The 17718-nt window shown below is 46.4% G+C and overlaps 1 protein-coding gene across 2 annotated transcripts in view; it reads left to right on the forward strand.

The window, feature by feature from the left end:
* The first annotated feature begins 12840 nt into the window (after nt 1-12840).
* DSCAM (DS cell adhesion molecule) overlaps nt 12841-17718 on the forward strand; it is a 453735-nt gene continuing 448857 nt past the window's right edge. For both annotated transcript variants that reach the window (XM_063393172.1, XM_063393173.1), the window contains exon 1: nt 12841-13522. In XM_063393172.1, coding sequence (XP_063249242.1) covers nt 13480-13522 — 43 coding nt within the window. In that variant the 5' untranslated portion in view covers nt 12841-13479. The remainder of the gene's footprint in view (nt 13523-17718) is intronic.

The raw sequence follows: 17718 nt of genomic DNA on the forward strand, positions 1-17718 counted from the left end.
GGGAGGGAGAGGAGGAAGAAGAAGAGGAGGAAGAAGAAGAGGAGGAAGAAGAAGAGGAGGAAGAAGAAGAGGAGGAAGAAGAAGAGGAGGAAGAAGAAGAGGAGGAAGAAGAAGAGGAGGAAGAAGAAGAGGAGGAAGAAGAAGAGGAGGAAGAAGAAGAGGAGGAAGAAGAAGAGGAGGAAGAAGAAGAGGAGGAAGAAGAAGAGGAGGAAGAAGAAGAGGAGGAAGAAGAAGAGGAGGAAGAAGAAGAGGAGGAAGAAGAAGAGGAGGAAGAAGAAGAGGAGGAAGAAGAAGAGGAGGAAGAAGAAGAGGAGGAAGAAGAAGAGGAGGAAGAAGAAGAGGAGGAAGAAGAAGAGGAGGAAGAAGAAGAGGAGGAAGAAGAAGAGGAGGAAGAAGAAGAGGAGGAAGAAGAAGAGGAGGAAGAAGAAGAGGAGGAAGAAGAAGAGGAGGAAGAGAGAGGAGGAAGAGAGAGGAGGAAGAGAGAGGAGGAAGAGAGAGGAGGAAGAGAGAGGAGGAAGAGAGAGGAGGAAGAGAGAGGAGGAAGAAGAAGAGGAGGAAGAAGAAGAGGAGGAAGAAGAAGAGGAGGAAGAAGAAGAGGAGGAAGAAGAAGAGGAGGAAGAGGGAGGAAGAGGGAGGAGGAAGAGAGAGGAGGAAGAGAGAGGAGGAAGAGAGAGGAGGAAGAGAGAGGAGGAAGAGAGAGGAGGAAGAGAGAGGAGGAAGAGAGAGGAGGAAGAGAGAGGAGGAAGAGAGAGGAGGAAGAAGAAGAGGAGGAAGAAGAAGAGGAGGAAGAGGGAGGAAGAGAGAGGAAGAGAGAGGAGGAAGAGAGAGGAGGAAGAGAGAGGAGGAAGAGAGAGGAGGAAGAGAGAGGAGGAAGAGAGAGGAGGAAGAGAGAGGAGGAAGAGAGAGGAGGAAGAGAGAGGAGGAAGAGAGAGGAGGAAGAGAGAGGAGGAAGAGAGAGGAGGAAGAGAGAGGAAGAAGAGAGAGGAAGAAGAGAGAGGAAGAAGAGAGAGAGGAGGAAGAGAGAGAGGAGGAAGAGAGAGAGGAGGAAGAGAGAGAGGAGGAAGAGAGAGAGGAGGAAGAGAGAGGAAGAGAGAGAGAGGAAGAGAGAGAGAGGAAGAGAGAGAGAGGAAGAGAGAGAGAGGAAGAGAGAGAGAGGAAGAGAGAGAGAGGAAGAGAGAGAGAGGAAGAGAGAGAGAGGAAGAGAGAGAGAGGAAGAGAGAGAGAGGAAGAGAGAGAGGAAGAGAGAGAGAGGAAGAGAGAGAGAGGAAGAGAGAGAGAGGAAGAGAGAGAGAGGAAGAGAGAGAGAGGAAGAGAGAGAGAGGAAGAGAGAGAGAGGAAGAGAGAGAGAGGAAGAGAGAGAGAGGAAGAGAGAGAGGAAGAGAGGAAGAGAGGAGGAAGAGGAGGAAGAGGAGGCGTGCGAGGAGCCGGCTCGCCGCGGCTCGGGGCCGGCCGCCGCTGCTGCCGGGGATGCTGGTGTGGCCGCGCCGGAGGATTTTGTCACCTGTGGCCCTGCCCCCGCCGCCCTGCGGGCGCCTCCCCGAGCCAAGGACACACCTGGGCCCCGCCGCGCTCCCGCCCCCCGCCCCCGCCGCCGGCCGCCTCTTCCCCCGCCCGAGCGCCGGGCGAGCGTCGGCGGAGCCGCGGGGCTGCAGGCGGGGCTGAGCGCTCGCTGGGCGGACGAGCGGCCCCGCAGGCTCCGAGCAGCCACCAGCAGAGCCGGGCGAGGGCGGCCAGCGGCGGGGCCGTGTGGGTGTTGGCCGCGGCCTTGCTCCGCAGCATCCCGCACGGTGAGCCCCGCTCCGGGCTGCCCTTCCCGAGACCGGCGGGCTCGGACGGGCCGCGGGGGCTGCGGGAGCCGCCAGGAGAAGGGAGGGAGAGCTCTGTGAGGGATCAGAGCCGCTCAGCCCGCCCGGGGACAGCCCGGAACAGAGCGGCTTTTCCTGCGGACACCAGAGCATCCTTCGCGGGGGGAGGCACGAAGGAAACCTCCCTCCCCTGCCGCCCTCCCGGCCCCGCATTCGGCTGAAGGACGTGTCCTGAAAGGGCAGAAATTGCCATCCCTGTCTCACTTGTCACCCTGCACAGGAAAGGAAACGGACAGATGTGGGATTTGGAAGATGTTAGTTTGCCTTGCATGTTCTGAGGAGGTTACATGTGGTAGCTGTGTCTGGTTTTTCTGCTTGGTTCAAACAGTTTCCTGTTAGTCTTTAGAGAAAGATCTCTTCCAAGAAGCTGAACTTATAAATGGATTTAAATAATACGTGCTCTTGGAAGGGCATGGGGTACAAGAAATGATTGGGGCAGACTTCCAGTGCACAGAGGAAAATTCTATGCAGTGATTAGCAAGCACTGACTAATTGAGAACTCATTCTTTAATATTAACTATTGAAGAGAAATGAGATCTCACCTCTCCCTGTCCCCATCACCCCTCCCTCACCGTGTAAAGGTTGTTTAGGGGGAATTTGCTTATTCCTGGTGTGAGAAGGCTGTGACACTCGAGCAGGACGTGCACATGTGGGCCTTTTGCCATTTTCCCACCAAGCTTTGCCAGCTCCCATCAGTCCTGAAAACACCACGACCTGAAACCTCTGCTGATCACTCCTGCCAATTCCGAGGGCAGAGATTTGTCTGTGCCACGGTCTGTGGTAATTGTCAGGGTTTAAAGTGGGATCACCAATCATCTTTTCCTATGAAGAACATCTAAATGCAGAAAAACGATTAGAAAACCCCTCCTTACAGTGAACTCCTCAGTATATGTATTAAAATTAAATGAAAAACCATTTAATTGAATGTCCAATGACAAAAGCTAGCCTGCTATCATTTCAGTTCTAAACTGACAGGAATCCCAAAAATTCACATGGAAAAAAAATGAAATTACTATGTTTTCCTTATTCTGAAAAAAAAAGTTTTTGTCATTTGAACAGGCTAGTTAAGAAACCATATTGAATTTTTGAACTCATACAGCATAATGTCTCAAATGTTCTGAATTCAGCTTTTTCCAGAAAGGAGGCATTATGTCAATTAACTTTTTGATCAAACAGAAACTTCTACCTAAAGTTAGTAAAATTCAATAATTCAGTGTTTCAGCATCTAGCATATTCTGATATTCTGTAAGATTTTTTTTTCTTTAAGTAAACTTTTTTTTTTTTTTAATAGAATATCTTCTTGGGTAATTTATTGGCTTGTAACTAATTAGGCATAGCTTTCTTTTTCCTATCCCCATTTTGGAGAATAGCAGGCACACCAAAATAGGGAGAAATTATTCTCTCCACATTGCTGTGCAGGGAAGACAGGAGATGTTATGCAAGGCAGGTGTATCTTTTTAAGATTTTTGGCTTAACCTTCAGCTAAAAAATGCTTAAAGCTCATTGTGTTGTGGTCATATTGTTTCAAAGAAGGAGACAGCAGGAACAGACAGGACCCAGATATTCAGGAGAGTGACGGGAGCAGGGAGGGGAATGTGAGAGGGGAATGTGAGAGGGGAATGTGAGAGGGGAATGCCAGGTGGGGAGGGAGGAGGCAGCCTGCAGAGGGGAGAGATGAATCAGCGAGGATGTGATCCGTGGGGATGGAGCAGGGCGTGTGGAACGTGCATCCCTGGTGGCTCTGGAGGCAAACATTGTCACTCTGTGCCCGTGGGACATGCCACAGCCCCTCCCTGCACCCACCCACCCCTGTGTGCTGGGGAGCCACAGAGGGGGGGCCTGATTGCTCTGTGGTTTTGGGAGAACTATCCAAAAGAGTGAGGAAATGCATTTTCAACTCACCTCTCCACTAAACTGCAGTCCTTTACAGGGAAAGCAGGAAAGCTCTTTTTATTTGCCCATTTTTTTTTCTTGCACAAATGACACTCTTTACTCAATAAACTTTATGAGCACTTCAACTCAGAGAAAAACCAACTGTTATAACTATTAGGAAATGTAGCATTTTTAAATGAGCCACCATTACCTAAAAATACATGTTGGTGGTGAAGAGACCACTTTTGACAGGTGGCTATACTTAAAAAAAAATCAGAAAAAATAAAACAAAAAACCCCAACCAAACCCGAAAAACAGTCTCCAAGGGAATGAACAAGAAGTAGCAGAGCACCAGACCATGTTGGACCAGATCAGCTTCTCTGTGGAGAATGAAATCAGTGGTTTTACTACAGATCCATGAAGATGACCTTGGCAGGTCTAGACCAGCCCTGCTGCCCAAAGCAGGGCCAACTAATACAGCAGATGGCTCAGGACTGTGTCCTGTCAAATTTTGAATAACTCCAAGGATGGGCAACCTGTAGGATGCCTCTGCCAGTGTTTTTTACCCTTGCTGAAAAAGCAAATATATAATTTATATATATATATATATATATATATATATAATCATATCTTCAAATGGAGCTGCTTCATTTTTTTTTGTCTTTTGCCTTTTATCTGAATACCATCAAGAAGAGCCAGGCTACAGCTTCTTTACACCATCCCATCCACTATTTTTACTCATTACTAAGATCCTTTTGAGCCTTATCTGGTCTAAATAGTCACAGCTCTCTCAGCCTCTCCTCATGGATCTGATTCTCCAGTTCTTTCACCATTTTTGTGGTCCTTCACTAGACTCACTCCAGTGTGTCTGAGTTTTTCTTGGTCTGAGGAGACCAGAAGTGGTACAGAGTACTCCAGATGTGTTGTCACCAGTGGATGACATGACAATTTTGATTTTTCTTCGTTAATACCAGTTCAATGTATTGCCATCACTCATGTTTATCCAGGCTTTCATTTTAAGCTGAAAGCCTTCACAGGGCAGGACATGCCATTGTTTCTCTCTCATATAATTCTCCTCTACTGCTGAAATCCTCCATAACACATCCCTACCAAACTTCTCCCACAAAGTACTCGGAGTTATTTTCCATCTCCAGCCAGCATATGAAATTCCACTTGTTTGCCAGACTTACAGCCAAGTGCTTTTCTGCTCTCACAGAAGAATTTCCTCCCCAAAAAACAAGATCTCCATTAGCTGCCTTCAAATCCTGCCTGTGGGCTTGCTGCTATTTAAAACCTCAGCAACAGTTGGCTGCCCTGGACATTGCTCATCTCGCTTAATTTAAAATGTTTATGGTGCAGTTCACTGGAGCCTCTCCACACAATACTTGGAGAGAGAGGAGTGGGAACTTCCAAGGTGTGATTTCTGTTCTACCTCGGCCAATCACTTTAAGGTGGGAGGAATCATCTCTTAAATGTGTTTTCTCCTCTCTTTTGTCTATTAAAGGAGACCAAAATAGATGGATGGAAGAGAGATGAGTGTCTGCTTTATAACCTTTTGTGTTTCCCTGGGTGACTGAGTGACTTGACATGCACAGAGAATGTATCCATCTTATCTGTGAACAATTTCCATTGGTAAAACCTATGTCCTGTATATAAAAGTAAACACAAATGCAATTCCTTCCACAATCTTTTGTCCCCTTTGTCTGTAAATAATAAGTTACAGAAAATGCAACATAAAATCAAAATTGTTTGTGCAGTGGTGTGTAAGCACACAGTGTGTTGGTGCTAAAGGCTATAAAGTGTGGACAGGCAAGAAAGGGTTAACAGAAGAGGGAGGGACACAAATAATTTTTGCTGTTAAACTGAAAACCTTGAGTTGCACCAGGGAGGAGGCAGAGCAGCTCTGGGCTTGGCAGCTGGGACCAGCAGCTAGCTTTGGTGAGAGCTGTGGTGTGGGGCTGGGCTGGTGGGAGATTGTCCTTGCAGAGAGAGGCTTGGGAGCCCTGAGGTCAGCCTCCAGAAAAGTCTTTCCAGCATATGTGGTCCAGCCCCATGAGGAATCAGGAGTTTTTATTCCTGTTTATTCCATCCTCCCTCAAACTGGTCCCTCGTCACCAGAATAGGTGAAGGTTGAAAGATTTTAGGCTCTTGCCTAAAACCTGTTTGAAGGTCTCCTCTGATGCCATGCCCTCAAATGTTTATGTTCTCACAGAATTGTGAGAAGAACTTTAGATGGGAATAACCCAGAGGCTGCACTTGTTGCATAGAATGGTATGAAGGAAAAAACCTCCCCTGTGTTGTGTGTTTGAGGCAAAGGATGGAGCACCCCTGACACAGATGTGTGAGCGGGGCAGGTCTGGTCTCACTCTGTCTTGAGGCTTAGGGCAGCCTGTGTGAGAACCTAGAGCAGCCTGCCCCTGCTCTTGCTGCATTATCCATGACAACAAGTTGGCAAAGGAGACATTTCTGCAAGTTCTCCATGCTGCAGCCTCCTGGAGAGGCCGACTGGAGCTCCAGGACACACTTGTGGCCAAACCTTCTCCTGAATTCCACACCCACAGCTCAATGGAAGCAGGGGGAAAGCAGATGGGAGGGCTGCTGTGGCCCCACACCACCAAACACAGTTTCTATCCCATTTGAACTCCCCCTCCCGTGGCAGGCTGTTGCTTGGCAACCCTGCATCCTTGCTGCACCACTGCTCTGGGTCCTGCTGCTGCATTGCTGCCCCTCCTGTGCACCAGGCCTGGGGACAGCCGTGCTCACACGTGCTCCCAGCAGCCTGCAAGCAGGGATATCCTCTCCTCTTCGGTGCCTGGAAGCAGAGATGTCCTCTCCTCTTCAGTGCCTGGAAGCAGGTGGGAGCCAGGAAGATGTGGAGGACACTGTGCATGGCCCAAGGCATGGAGAACTCTGCTCCTCCTGATGCCTTCCTTGTATTGACTCTGGCCAGGGGGGTATTGGCTCCCAAGGGTTCAATTCTTGTTTTGTGTGGTTGCTACTCCTTGGGAGCCACTGGCATCCAGAGCAGGTAATAGAAATCAGTATTTGGCTCAGGACCAGGGATAACCTTCTTCCCACATAATTACAGTCCTTAATGGATTGCACTGTAACAATTATTAAAGAGAGGTCTGCAGAGCTTTGAAACCTTTTTTTTTTTTTTTAAGCCTTGTTGTAACTGTGGTATTCCTTCAAATTTCCTCTTTCCCTACCACTTCTTTTCAAGAGAAGCAGTTGTGTAGTTGTGTGTACACAGACATGCCTGCAGCCAAACCCAGAGGAGTTCTAGATCTGTCGCTAAAACGCTCTGACTCCTAACCCAAATAATGGAAAATCAGATTTAGAACTGAAATAGTCCTCTTGACTCATCCCTTTCATGCTGCAAGGTTAGGATGTGTACAGTGTGGCACAGCTGTTCCTATGATTTCAGAGTCTGTAATTCATTCCATCCTGTCTTGGCATTACAATTGTTCAATGCTGCAGTCTTTAATGTCTTGCCTTTGCAGACACACCAGACACACAAAAGGGGTTCAGTTCATCTTTATTTGGAGAGTTTCAGTGGATATCTCCAGTGCCTGGAGTGCTGGGGGTGCCATGTTATGCTGCTTCCTCTTCTGAGAACCAATTATCACCGAGAGAAGCCTCTCTGTCCTTCTTCAAGCCCATGTTTTCACCCTGGGCAGCTGGCTGGAGGGTTGTGTGCTGTCCCAACCTTTCTTATTTACCTATTTTACATGCCACCCTCCTCCCCTACCCTATTTCATATGTTAGGAACAAACGTGCCTGTATGGAGATGTGAAAATTAAAAAACATAAAATATATTTCTCCTGGCTTCTCCCCTCTGAAAGGAAATATTTTTCTTCTAGCTGACAATCCTTTAAGCAGTGAGAATCTTACCTTCTCTGTTTGTTTGCAAGGTGCAATGCAAAGAGAAGTCTACAGCATCAAAAAAATAACCACTACCCTATGTTTTGATGATGTTACTTGAAATAGAAAAATCTGGTATTCTCTGAAGAAAACATGAATCATACACAGGCTTTAAAATCCTTCCCACAGACTGGATTTTTCCATGCCTTACTCTAGCATGGATTTCTAAGAAACATCTTTGTCAGCTGCTCTCCTCCTTCTCTCTAATAACTTTTGAACCTGCTGCCCAGTCTCAATCCATTTGCTCGCTGAGTTTAAGTAGAATATCATTAATCCATTGCTTTAATATGCATATAAGAATATAAACACTCACCTGGGCAGAGGAGAGAGAGAGAGAGAGACTAATCCCACTTCAAGTTGTTGAAAAAATTGGAAAAAATTCATAGACATCTGACTTAGGTCATCAGTCTTCTGACCCAATATCTGGAGGAAATTCCTTTTCCCACTGATCCTGTGCTCACAGAACCACCTAATGGGGAGAGCTGGCTTGTTCACATCTTCCAGATGCTACTGGAACCCCAGGAACGAGCTGCACGAGAAGAGAGTAACTCCAGGCAGGGCAGAAAAAAAAAAAAAAAATCCCCATTCTCTGCTTTAAAGCTCAGTGTGTATTAAGCGATCCAGAGTGTTTTGAAAGCTGCTGCTTTAATTCGTGAGCATATCAAGACTGAATGGCTAATTGTGTGTGTACTGTAAGAACAGGTCATGCGAGAGAGCACGTTTTTTTGCCAGATAACAATATTCCTGCACATTATCGGCTTGGAGCAGTCAATGGCTTCAAATGAAGCAAATTGTGGTTATTCCCTGGCATTTTTGGGGTGGAATAGATAGGTATCAGCAGCACAGATGCTTTCACAAGTAGTTGCATGCGGATGATTAAGGTTTTGTTTCTCCATCTTGAGCATTCCCAGATGCACGGCAACAAACAGAGCTTTTCAACTGGTACCTTCTTAATGGTACTTACAGAACCAAAAATTCCTTTTCCATTCTTAAGTGCCTCATGGAAAATACTTAATTTTTGCAGCTTGCCCTGATAAAAAAAATGGCTGACTGTGAGCTTATAGATATGAGCATTAAGCTTGGTAGCCAGTGAATATCAGAAGGTTTAACGATTGGTTTTGACAAGCATTCAACATTTATCTGAATCTTTCCAGTATCAAATCGGGCATGAAGTCTTCTGAGGAAAACCTGTTCTCACAAGGCTTTTGATTCTCCTGTTTCCAGAGTGATGGAAGCTTCTAAAAAGCTTTCCCACTTCTCCTCTTTCCTTCTTAACCCTCGGTCCCTTTATCCCTCTTTGAGTTTATCTCCCTTTATTATGGGTGCAGTGACAAAGTTTACCTGAAAAATCTGGGGAAGAGGGTTTCAAGCTTGTCATCTTTAAAACAGATATGAATCAGAGAGAAGATGGAGAATATTTACCAGTTTGTTTCAGAAGATCGAGGTTCCAATGATTTGGACTATATTTCAGCCAAATAGTCACAAATTCTTTGCATGTTTTCATTAAAAAAGGATAAAAAATGCTTTTTGAGCTATTCCAGGTTTTGTTTCTTTATTGTTATTATCTCAGGGGGGCTCTGCTGCTTTCATTGGTTTTGTTTTTAAACTGACTCGGACAACAATTCCTTTCTTAGCAGAACTGAAAAATTTCTAAATCTTATTAAAATGGAAGTCGTGACTAAATGTAAAACTAAGTGAGTTTTCTTAGTTACAGCCCTCTGTGGTTATCTTTTCCTAGTCTACAAGATAATAACTCTTATTTTCCTTTCAAATTGCTACACTGCAAGAAAATAGTCAAGAAAGCTCCAGCCAGGGAAAGAGGTCAGTAACGAGACAGAATGTTTCAGAAACTGAGGGATGACTGAGCCAAAGTGTCATCTCTCCCAGAAACTGGGCTGATCATTCCCTTAGCTTCTGATTTCAGGCATGTTCATTTTTATAGTCTTTTCCCCAGGTCTTCTGACTGTTGAGAACTTCCTCTCTCACCACGCTGTCCCTTCACTTCCTCTCTACTCCCCTCCCATTCTTTCTTCCTTCAGGTGCTTTTAAAACCACGTTCAAAGCTGAAATTGCAAATGAGGTTTTTTTTTGCATTCTGAATAACAATGAGGGGCTCTGTTTGAATAGCTGAATGCTTCAATGGCAGATATTTGACTGAGTTCCCTAAAGCCCAAAGCCTATGAAACCATCCACGATCTGAATAGAACCAATTACCAGTTACAAGGAGCTGCTGCTCCTTGGAAGATTTTTTTTTTTTTTTTTTTTTTTTCTTTTTTAAGTCCCAATCAATGCAGACTTATTGTAGACTGATCATTTTATCTTTTTCTTTTTTTTTTTTTTTTTGAAGGAAGAATTTCCCTTCAAGACTGATTACAGGAGTAATCTACTAGATACATCATCTTCCAATGTGGGGATGTGAAAACATTCAACCACTCCTTAATTTTCAACTTACTTCATTTCCACAAAGGCTCTCCACGACACAGCTCTTACTTGTTTTGGTCTGCTGGGGTCATTCCTTGTGTGTTTGCCCACTTAAGGTGAGAATATGATGCAGGTCCATTGCAAAATTGGTGTGCAGACCTCACCATCGAACCCTTCCCGTGGTTTTCAGTCAGGATATTTGAACTGCAAGATGATGACTGGGTGGGATGTGGTCAGACTGATCATGCTGGTGGTGTTTCTGCATGTTCTTCATGCTGGTGGCTTGGGGGAGATCTGGAATGTGCATGGCCAGAACTGCCAGAAAAATGTTCTGGAGATCCCATTGGAACCTGACGGCTCAAACGCTTTGGGGTCCTGATGTCAAACCTTCTCCTTGTGCCTCCTGCAGTACAGTATGACCTCAAAAGTTGTCTGAGATGTCTTCAGGGTGATCATGAGCTGATTTGAATAATTGCTGTATCTCTGTTACCTTCAAGAGGTCCTCCTCACCAAGCTGTGTGGTAGCTGCAGAAAGCAAGGATGGTCAACCTGAGACAGTCAACCAGTAGATGATCTAAATCCAGATTAAGAATTTGAGACTGTTTTAAGATTCTTGATCCTTACAACTAAATCTATAACTTCAAAAGCTTTTTTTTTTCTTTCTTTCTTTTCACCAGAGAAGATGTAGTTATATGCAGAGTCTAACTGAGATACTTTGCTGGAAAATTGTTGAATTTTTTTAGGAAGAACTAAATAATTTCCAGACACTTAATCCAAGACATTACACTTTAATCCAACAAACAAACAAACAAACCATAAATGGGGATTCTCCTTCATGACCTTGAGTACCTTTGATTGCAGCTGAAGCCTGATCAAGCTTGATTTTCCTGACTTGAAAAGCAGCATCCTGAGTGATTTCATGTACTTTGAGTGGAAGTTATCATATAGTCTTCTTTCTCCACTTTGACAGATTGAATTTAGGTTTCAGCCAAGTCATTCCCTGAGCAGCAGGACCAGTGAACCCTGCTCTCATGCAAAATTGCATCCTCCCCTCCTTAAACCAGCTCAGGACAAGGACTATGCTCCCTAGTTGGTTGGATTCTGCTAAAAAATGTTAAATACCTTCTGGAAGTTGGTCCCTTTGCCCTTTGGTGCCACTGAAGAACAAATTAAAGATTTACTCTTTTGTTTCGCAGCTGCTGTGGTTGTTTTAAACGAACTGAAATGCACAGAAACGTGTTTAAGACAGCTCTACAGGAAGCTGAAATTTGCCAAGGGCTACCAGAGTTATGCAGATGAGTAAAAGGTATAAGAAGGAGGTTTATTTGTCCTGTCATTGTAGAATGTCTAGAACATTGCATCTCTCAAGCCCCAAACATGTTTTGGGCTTCAGAAGAGGAAACAAAGCCATTCTGAAAGAGCTGCCTGAACAAATCTGTCGTGAACTTCTCCCAAATGCTCTCAAATCTATACTTAAACATTTCTGCAAGTCACCAGCTCTCTTCTAAACAGATTAAAGTATTGTTATTTTTAACAGAACTTCACTCCCAATAAAACAAATTTTCTCTCTTTTTCTTTCTTTTTTTGTAAATTTTTTTTTTGTTCTCCCCAAGACATTTGCGCTTCTCTCTTTAATTTTTGTTTAACAGCCTCAGATTCTATTTCCCCCTTCAGAGCTTCCCTGGTTGCCCACATCTTTTTTTCTTGAATGCAGCCGTGACTCCCTGCCCAACATTGGTCTCATCTCTCCTGCTTTCCCTTCACAGCTTCAGCCTCTCCTGGCTGATAGCCCAGCCCAGATGGGATGCAGGGAACTGAGCTCTCTCCTGCTGGCTTTCCCTGTCCCTCAGTTTGGTTTTCTCAAGAGTTAGAAAGAAGGGCCTTATAAAACATCTCAGGGGTGTGTTCTGATCTGTCCTCTAAGGCTTCAGAGACATCTCCAGACAGATCTCCTTCCCTGCCCACTTCTGCTGCTGCTGGGCTTCCTGCAGATATCCACCCCAATGTCCTCCTGGGGGACGTCCTTCCTTGGATTTCATTGCAGTGCACTGGGCAGGGTGTTGGCAGCAGGGCAATGTCTGGTGCCATAAAGCATTTTCTTAAAAAATTGGCCCTCAAATGTGAAGTCATCCTGTTGGTAACACACTGGGGATTCTGCAGGCTGAGATTCCTTATTGCTTTGTTGCCTTTGCTTTTCATCTTACAGCTTAAATCCAGAGTTGCCCCAATGCTGTTATGTATTTCACAATATTGATTTTTTTTAGCTGTCTTCATTTAATATTTTCCCCCCTCTTTTTTCTTTTTCATCCTTTTCCTTTTCAGACCAACCTTCACAACACAGATGTGAAGAGAGAACAGGCGCAGAAATTGCTTTTAGTTAGAGAGACTGCAATTTACTCTTTCACTACGGGAGGAGAAAAACGTCTCACCACAGAAAGAGAGGCAGATGAAAGGCCAAATAGTATCTGGACCCGTGTAAGCACTGCAAGATGTGTGTGTGTGTGTGTGTGTGTGCTTTCCTTCAGCAGTGCACAGAATCCCAGTCAATTATTTGATGCACTCGCCTGTCTGGGCTGTGACCTTCTAGAAGGGCCCCCTCCTCCAGTCCCCCCACACGACTTGTCAACACATTAGTCATATACAACTCAGCTGATGCCAAACGGCCGCAGTTCAGCCAACTATTGAGAGGCAGGAGATTCTGCTGCCTTCTTCTATTGGTCTTGGGTTTTTCCACAGTGCGGACCTGGCGGTGCTCTGAGGCTGCGGAGGGCCGGGGCTCGCCGGGAGGCGAGAGCGGGCTCGGGGCGCTCCGAGCCGCCGGGGAGCGAGGCCGGGAGCGCAGCGGAGCCAGCCCGGGAGCAGCGAGGGAGGAAGATGTGCCCGCCTGCCCGCCCGCCTGCCGCCGGGCCGAGGGGAGCCGTGTGAGGAGCAGCAGCAGCAGCAGCGGGAGGAGGAAGAGGAGGAAGAGGAGGAGGAGGAGGAGGCGTGCGAGGAGCCGGCTCGCCGCGGCTCGGGGCCGGCCGCCGCTGCTGCCGGGGATGCTGGTGTGGCCGCGCCGGAGGATTTTGTCACCTGTGGCCCTGCCCCCGCCGCCCTGCGGGCGCCTCCCCGAGCCAAGGACACACCTGGGCCCCGCCGCGCTCCCGCCCCCCGCCCCCGCCGCCGGCCGCCTCTTCCCCCGCCCGAGCGCCGGGCGAGCGTCGGCGGAGCCGCGGGGCTGCAGGCGGGGCTGAGCGCTCGCTGGGCGGACGAGCGGCCCCGCAGGCTCCGAGCAGCCACCAGCAGAGCCGGGCGAGGGCGGCCGGACCCGGTGCGCGCTGCCTGCCAGCTCCGGCCCGGCCGTGGGCGCGGCGGGCGAGGGCGAGCCCGGAGCGGGGAGCGGGGGAGCGGCGGGGGCATGTGGATGTTGGCCGTCGCCTTGCTCCACAGCATCTCGCATGGTGAGCCCCGCCGCGGGCGGCCCTTCCCTGGTCCCCATCCCTCCCCTCGGGCCGGCCGGGAAGCGGAGCGGGTGGCGGCGGTGCCTCCGTGCCGGGAGCGCGGCGCCGGCTGCGGGAGCCGCGGGGAGAAGGGCGCGGAGCGGGAGCGCCGCGATCGCTGAAAGTCGCTCACCTCGCAAAGTGACAGCGCGGCACCTCCGTGCCTGCCTCCTCCGGATCGAGACCGGGCTGGCGGAGGCAAGCAGGCAGAGAGGCGCCTTTTCTTTCTTTCTTTCTTTCTTTCTCATCTGGAAAAGTACAGAATTTTTTTTTTTTGCCGAGTGCCGTAGAAATCCGTCAGAGCGCACGGGGATGCTTTGGAGGGCTTTCATCCTAAGCGGTCGCATTGAGATATTGCTTCCTCTCGCTTTTTTTTTTTTCTAATATTCTCCCTCTGCTTTCACCTTACGTTTTTACATACATTTAAGAAGTAGTATTTTAAATTTATTTTACTTTCATCATTTCTCCGTGAAGGTACCTGCTCTGAGTTTTTTTTTCCCCTCACTCATTTATGTAAAAATATGCACGGATAAGCATTACATCATCTGGAAAGGTTGAAGAGTTTTAGTCAATTATAAAGTTAGGAAGGGGGAATTAGAGTGGGGATAGAATAAGGATAAACCTGTTATTCTTTAATTTCTTTTTTTTTCCTTCTGCCAACTCTTTGACTGACAAACATTTATTGCAGTTTCTGTGCGTTTTTAATAGTGGGTTGGGGTATTTTGGAGCATGTAGATATACGTGATTGAAAACCGTGGCATGTGTAAAAATATGCTTAAATTGCTGAAGTTTTATTGAAAATGCACGTTTGTCATTGCAGTTTTAAGGACAGAAAACAAATTATTCTGGGGTGCCAGCTATTCTATTGCACTGCCTCCTCCGATCCGAGAACGTAACGTTGCCTGTAACGCTTTCCACCCTGCCAGAGAAATCAGATTAAACACACAATTCTCGAAATAGGCAAAGCAGGTAGAGCAGGGAAAAGGTTTCTTGTGTGGAATGAATGAGAGAGGAGCACAGGGCAAAGTGTGAGGTTTTCCTGAAGGATGGAATTAATTGAACCTCTGGCAGAGGGTGAGGGATGAATGCTGGATGAGGGTGCCTTCACATCTTCTTAAGTAGACACTGGATGAGAAAATGCATTGACAGGCATGGCTGGTCCAGTGTGAAGCGCTGGGGAGGGCAGAAATCAGGAGGTGAATCTTAAATGTGTGCGTTTAGAGCGACCTCAAAAACATTTATTGTCTCCTGCGTGCCTCAGAATATGAGAGGATTGAAATCCCCCCAAGTGTAAACTCGGAAATTTTTTTGCATTTATTTCGACAGTAAGGAAACTGCAACAAGTTTTAACATTAAGAAATTATCTATTTATTTATTTATTTCTGACAGGCAGCAGCACTCTGCCTTTCTCTCTGTCGTTTCCAGCCAGATACCTTGGAGGGAGAGATTTGCTGGTAATAGGACAGAAAGAATCAGCCTGGAAGTGTGCTCTGACCAGTGCTATTCATTTAAAACTAGATTTGCATAGAAATGAACCCTGTTTCTCTCCAGAAACCTTATCTTTTAAAAAAAAAGGCAGATTTTTTTTCTACTATACTGCTGCCATAAATTCTATGTTCTAACCTAGTTACTCCTCCTTGCAAGGGTTTTTTGAAGAACAGAATAATTTTTTGCTCTATGAGGTCGAAGTGCCATGGAAATCACTTCCATTTATTCCTTGATCTATGAAGTCAGCCGTAATTTCACTTTCAGTTTCCATGTGTTTTTGGATCACAGTCAAACCTGAATTTGTCTCCCAAAGACTGAGGAGTGTAATGTGCACATGATAGATGCATCTGCATGGATTCTGTGCTGCCACACAGCAACATCTGTACATTTGTGACTCCAGGGGGACTAAAATTAAATGTTTTTGTGTACAGTAATATTCCAAGGTGAAAGCATTGTGAAAACATGTAGTGGGTGGTTCAAGGATTCTTTGCAACTTAAAAAGTCTGTTTGTTTCTTTGGCATCATACTTGATATCAAGATGCAGAATTTTAGGGTCCTTTTTAAGGGAAATCTTGGAAGAAAATGGCACCTACCTTCATGTTAAGACTGGATAAGATGATTTTATTAATTGGTAACTCTCATTAGGACTTATTAGGGCCATTTTATCAGAGTCAAGAGTCGGAGAATAATATTTTTAAAGGACTTCAGATTTTAATGCAGTGTCATATCAGATATGTATCTCTTTGAAGGAAATGACTGCATATATAAATAGATATGTCACGTACACATTTATTTTCATTATTCTATCTATAACTCCATCTGAACTCCATTGTGTGACAGGCAGGGCTCTTTTATGAGTGTATCTGGGGGGGACAGGTTTCTGCTTGGCTTCTGCCATTGCCTTTTCTAACCCCTTATGGCACCACACCATGTTTGCTGAAAACACCAGCACAGGTATAAGTGGTTTTCCATTGTGTTACATCTCATTCTGATTTTAGCTTTAAAATATGGAAGATTGTTCGTGTTGGTTTTGATTTTTTTTTCCATTTTTTTTTTCCTGAGGGGAGTAAGAGGTTAAAAATAAACCCATAGGTTTAAATCTGCAGTTGTAGTCTTGGGCTTAATTTCTGTTGGAGATAATGGAAACCATCTGAATAACAATAACAAGGTTGGCCCCTATATTTCCCTGTAGTCACTCAGCACAAATACATTTTGTCAAATTAGATATGAGCAGTGTCACTGGGAAGGCTTTATGTTGGTGAAATAGCTTCCTTCTGGGGACAATAAAATACTGACACTCTCTTCCATCCAATTAGTATTTCTGAAGCCTGGAACAAAAACCTCCCCAAATACCTGGTTAAAGTTTATGTATTTCGTGAGGGTTTTAAACTCTTGTTGCTGCGAGTTCCTTAAGAATACAGGTAACTATTAACCATAAATGCAGTGCAGCCCTGGAAAGTGCGTGGGATGATATAGACATCAGTGGGAGCTCTGCAGCTGAATTCACTACCTTGAAAGCCTGAGTCATGCAGTTCTAATCCTGAGCAAGGCTTTTGAGTTGCCTTTCAGGGTTACTCTGCCTGCACCACCTTCCCTGTTACTCTGCCTGAGTATTCCAGAGGTGAGCATTTCCAGTGCTGTAGCCTGGTCATAATTAGTAATGGGGCATTTCACTAATTACAGTGAGAGAAGGCAGGGGAGAAGGCTCTGAGGGGAGAATGGCCTCCTTCAAAACCCTGCCTCTTTTTGGCAATGACTGTGATCGAGCTGGTTCAGGTGCTGCTTGCAGAAATGAGGCTCTTTCAGCATCACTCAGGCTCTGCTGTGGATATGCTGAACCCATTTCCAGGCTTCTCTCTGGCTGCATTTCTTACATGCCCGTTGCCCACAGATGCTGAGCTGAAATCAATCGAGCATCGGGAGGCACCAATACAGCACAGATGACACTGAAAATACATTTCCATTAAAATGATTTCCTGTTTGAATCCTCTCCCTGCCGTAGATGCATCAGTGTGGGTTTTAGCAGCGTTTGGGAAGATGGGGAAGGATCACACTGAACTGAGAGCAGGGGTTAGGGCTGGAGGATGAGGAGCCAGAGCGATGGTGGTGCTGAGACTCCCCGAAGAAAATGGTGATTTTCAGAGCTGGGGATGCAACACCCGAGCAAAAGAGCGAGCTGCTTCTTTGCAGAAACACACTGAGATACCTGCACGGCTTGTGTGGAATTGTGTGCCACATCCTCACCTTGGGAAGCTGAAGAGATGTGCAGGAAGCATTCAGCTCTGGTGCCCGTGTGTGGATGGCGCAGCACAGCCCAGGGTGTTTTTAATCCTGTGTTACCCGAGCTATGAATAGCTATTAATTAATCACCAAAAGCCAAGGGCAGAAAAGCTGCTATTGCTGGGCAGTCAGAGGATATGGGGATGGCTCTACCTGTTTCAAAAGGTGTGTTCCTCCTGTGCCTGGGGCGTGCTGCTCCCCCAGGCGCTGGGGCTCTCCGAGGGATTTCCTCGTGTGGTGTGGGCAGTGGCTGTGCTGGAGCTGGAGCCACAGGACACTAGTGGGCAGCAAACCACAGAATCTGTGTCTTCCTGAGCTGTGGGAGCACACAGAGAGAGCTCCAAGAGGCATTTTGCCTGTGTTTTTCTATCAAGGGTCACTCAGACGTG

The sequence above is a fragment of the Prinia subflava genome, chromosome 3 (genome assembly GCF_021018805.1).
Source record: "Prinia subflava isolate CZ2003 ecotype Zambia chromosome 3, Cam_Psub_1.2, whole genome shotgun sequence".
Taxonomy (NCBI): domain Eukaryota; kingdom Metazoa; phylum Chordata; class Aves; order Passeriformes; family Cisticolidae; genus Prinia; species Prinia subflava.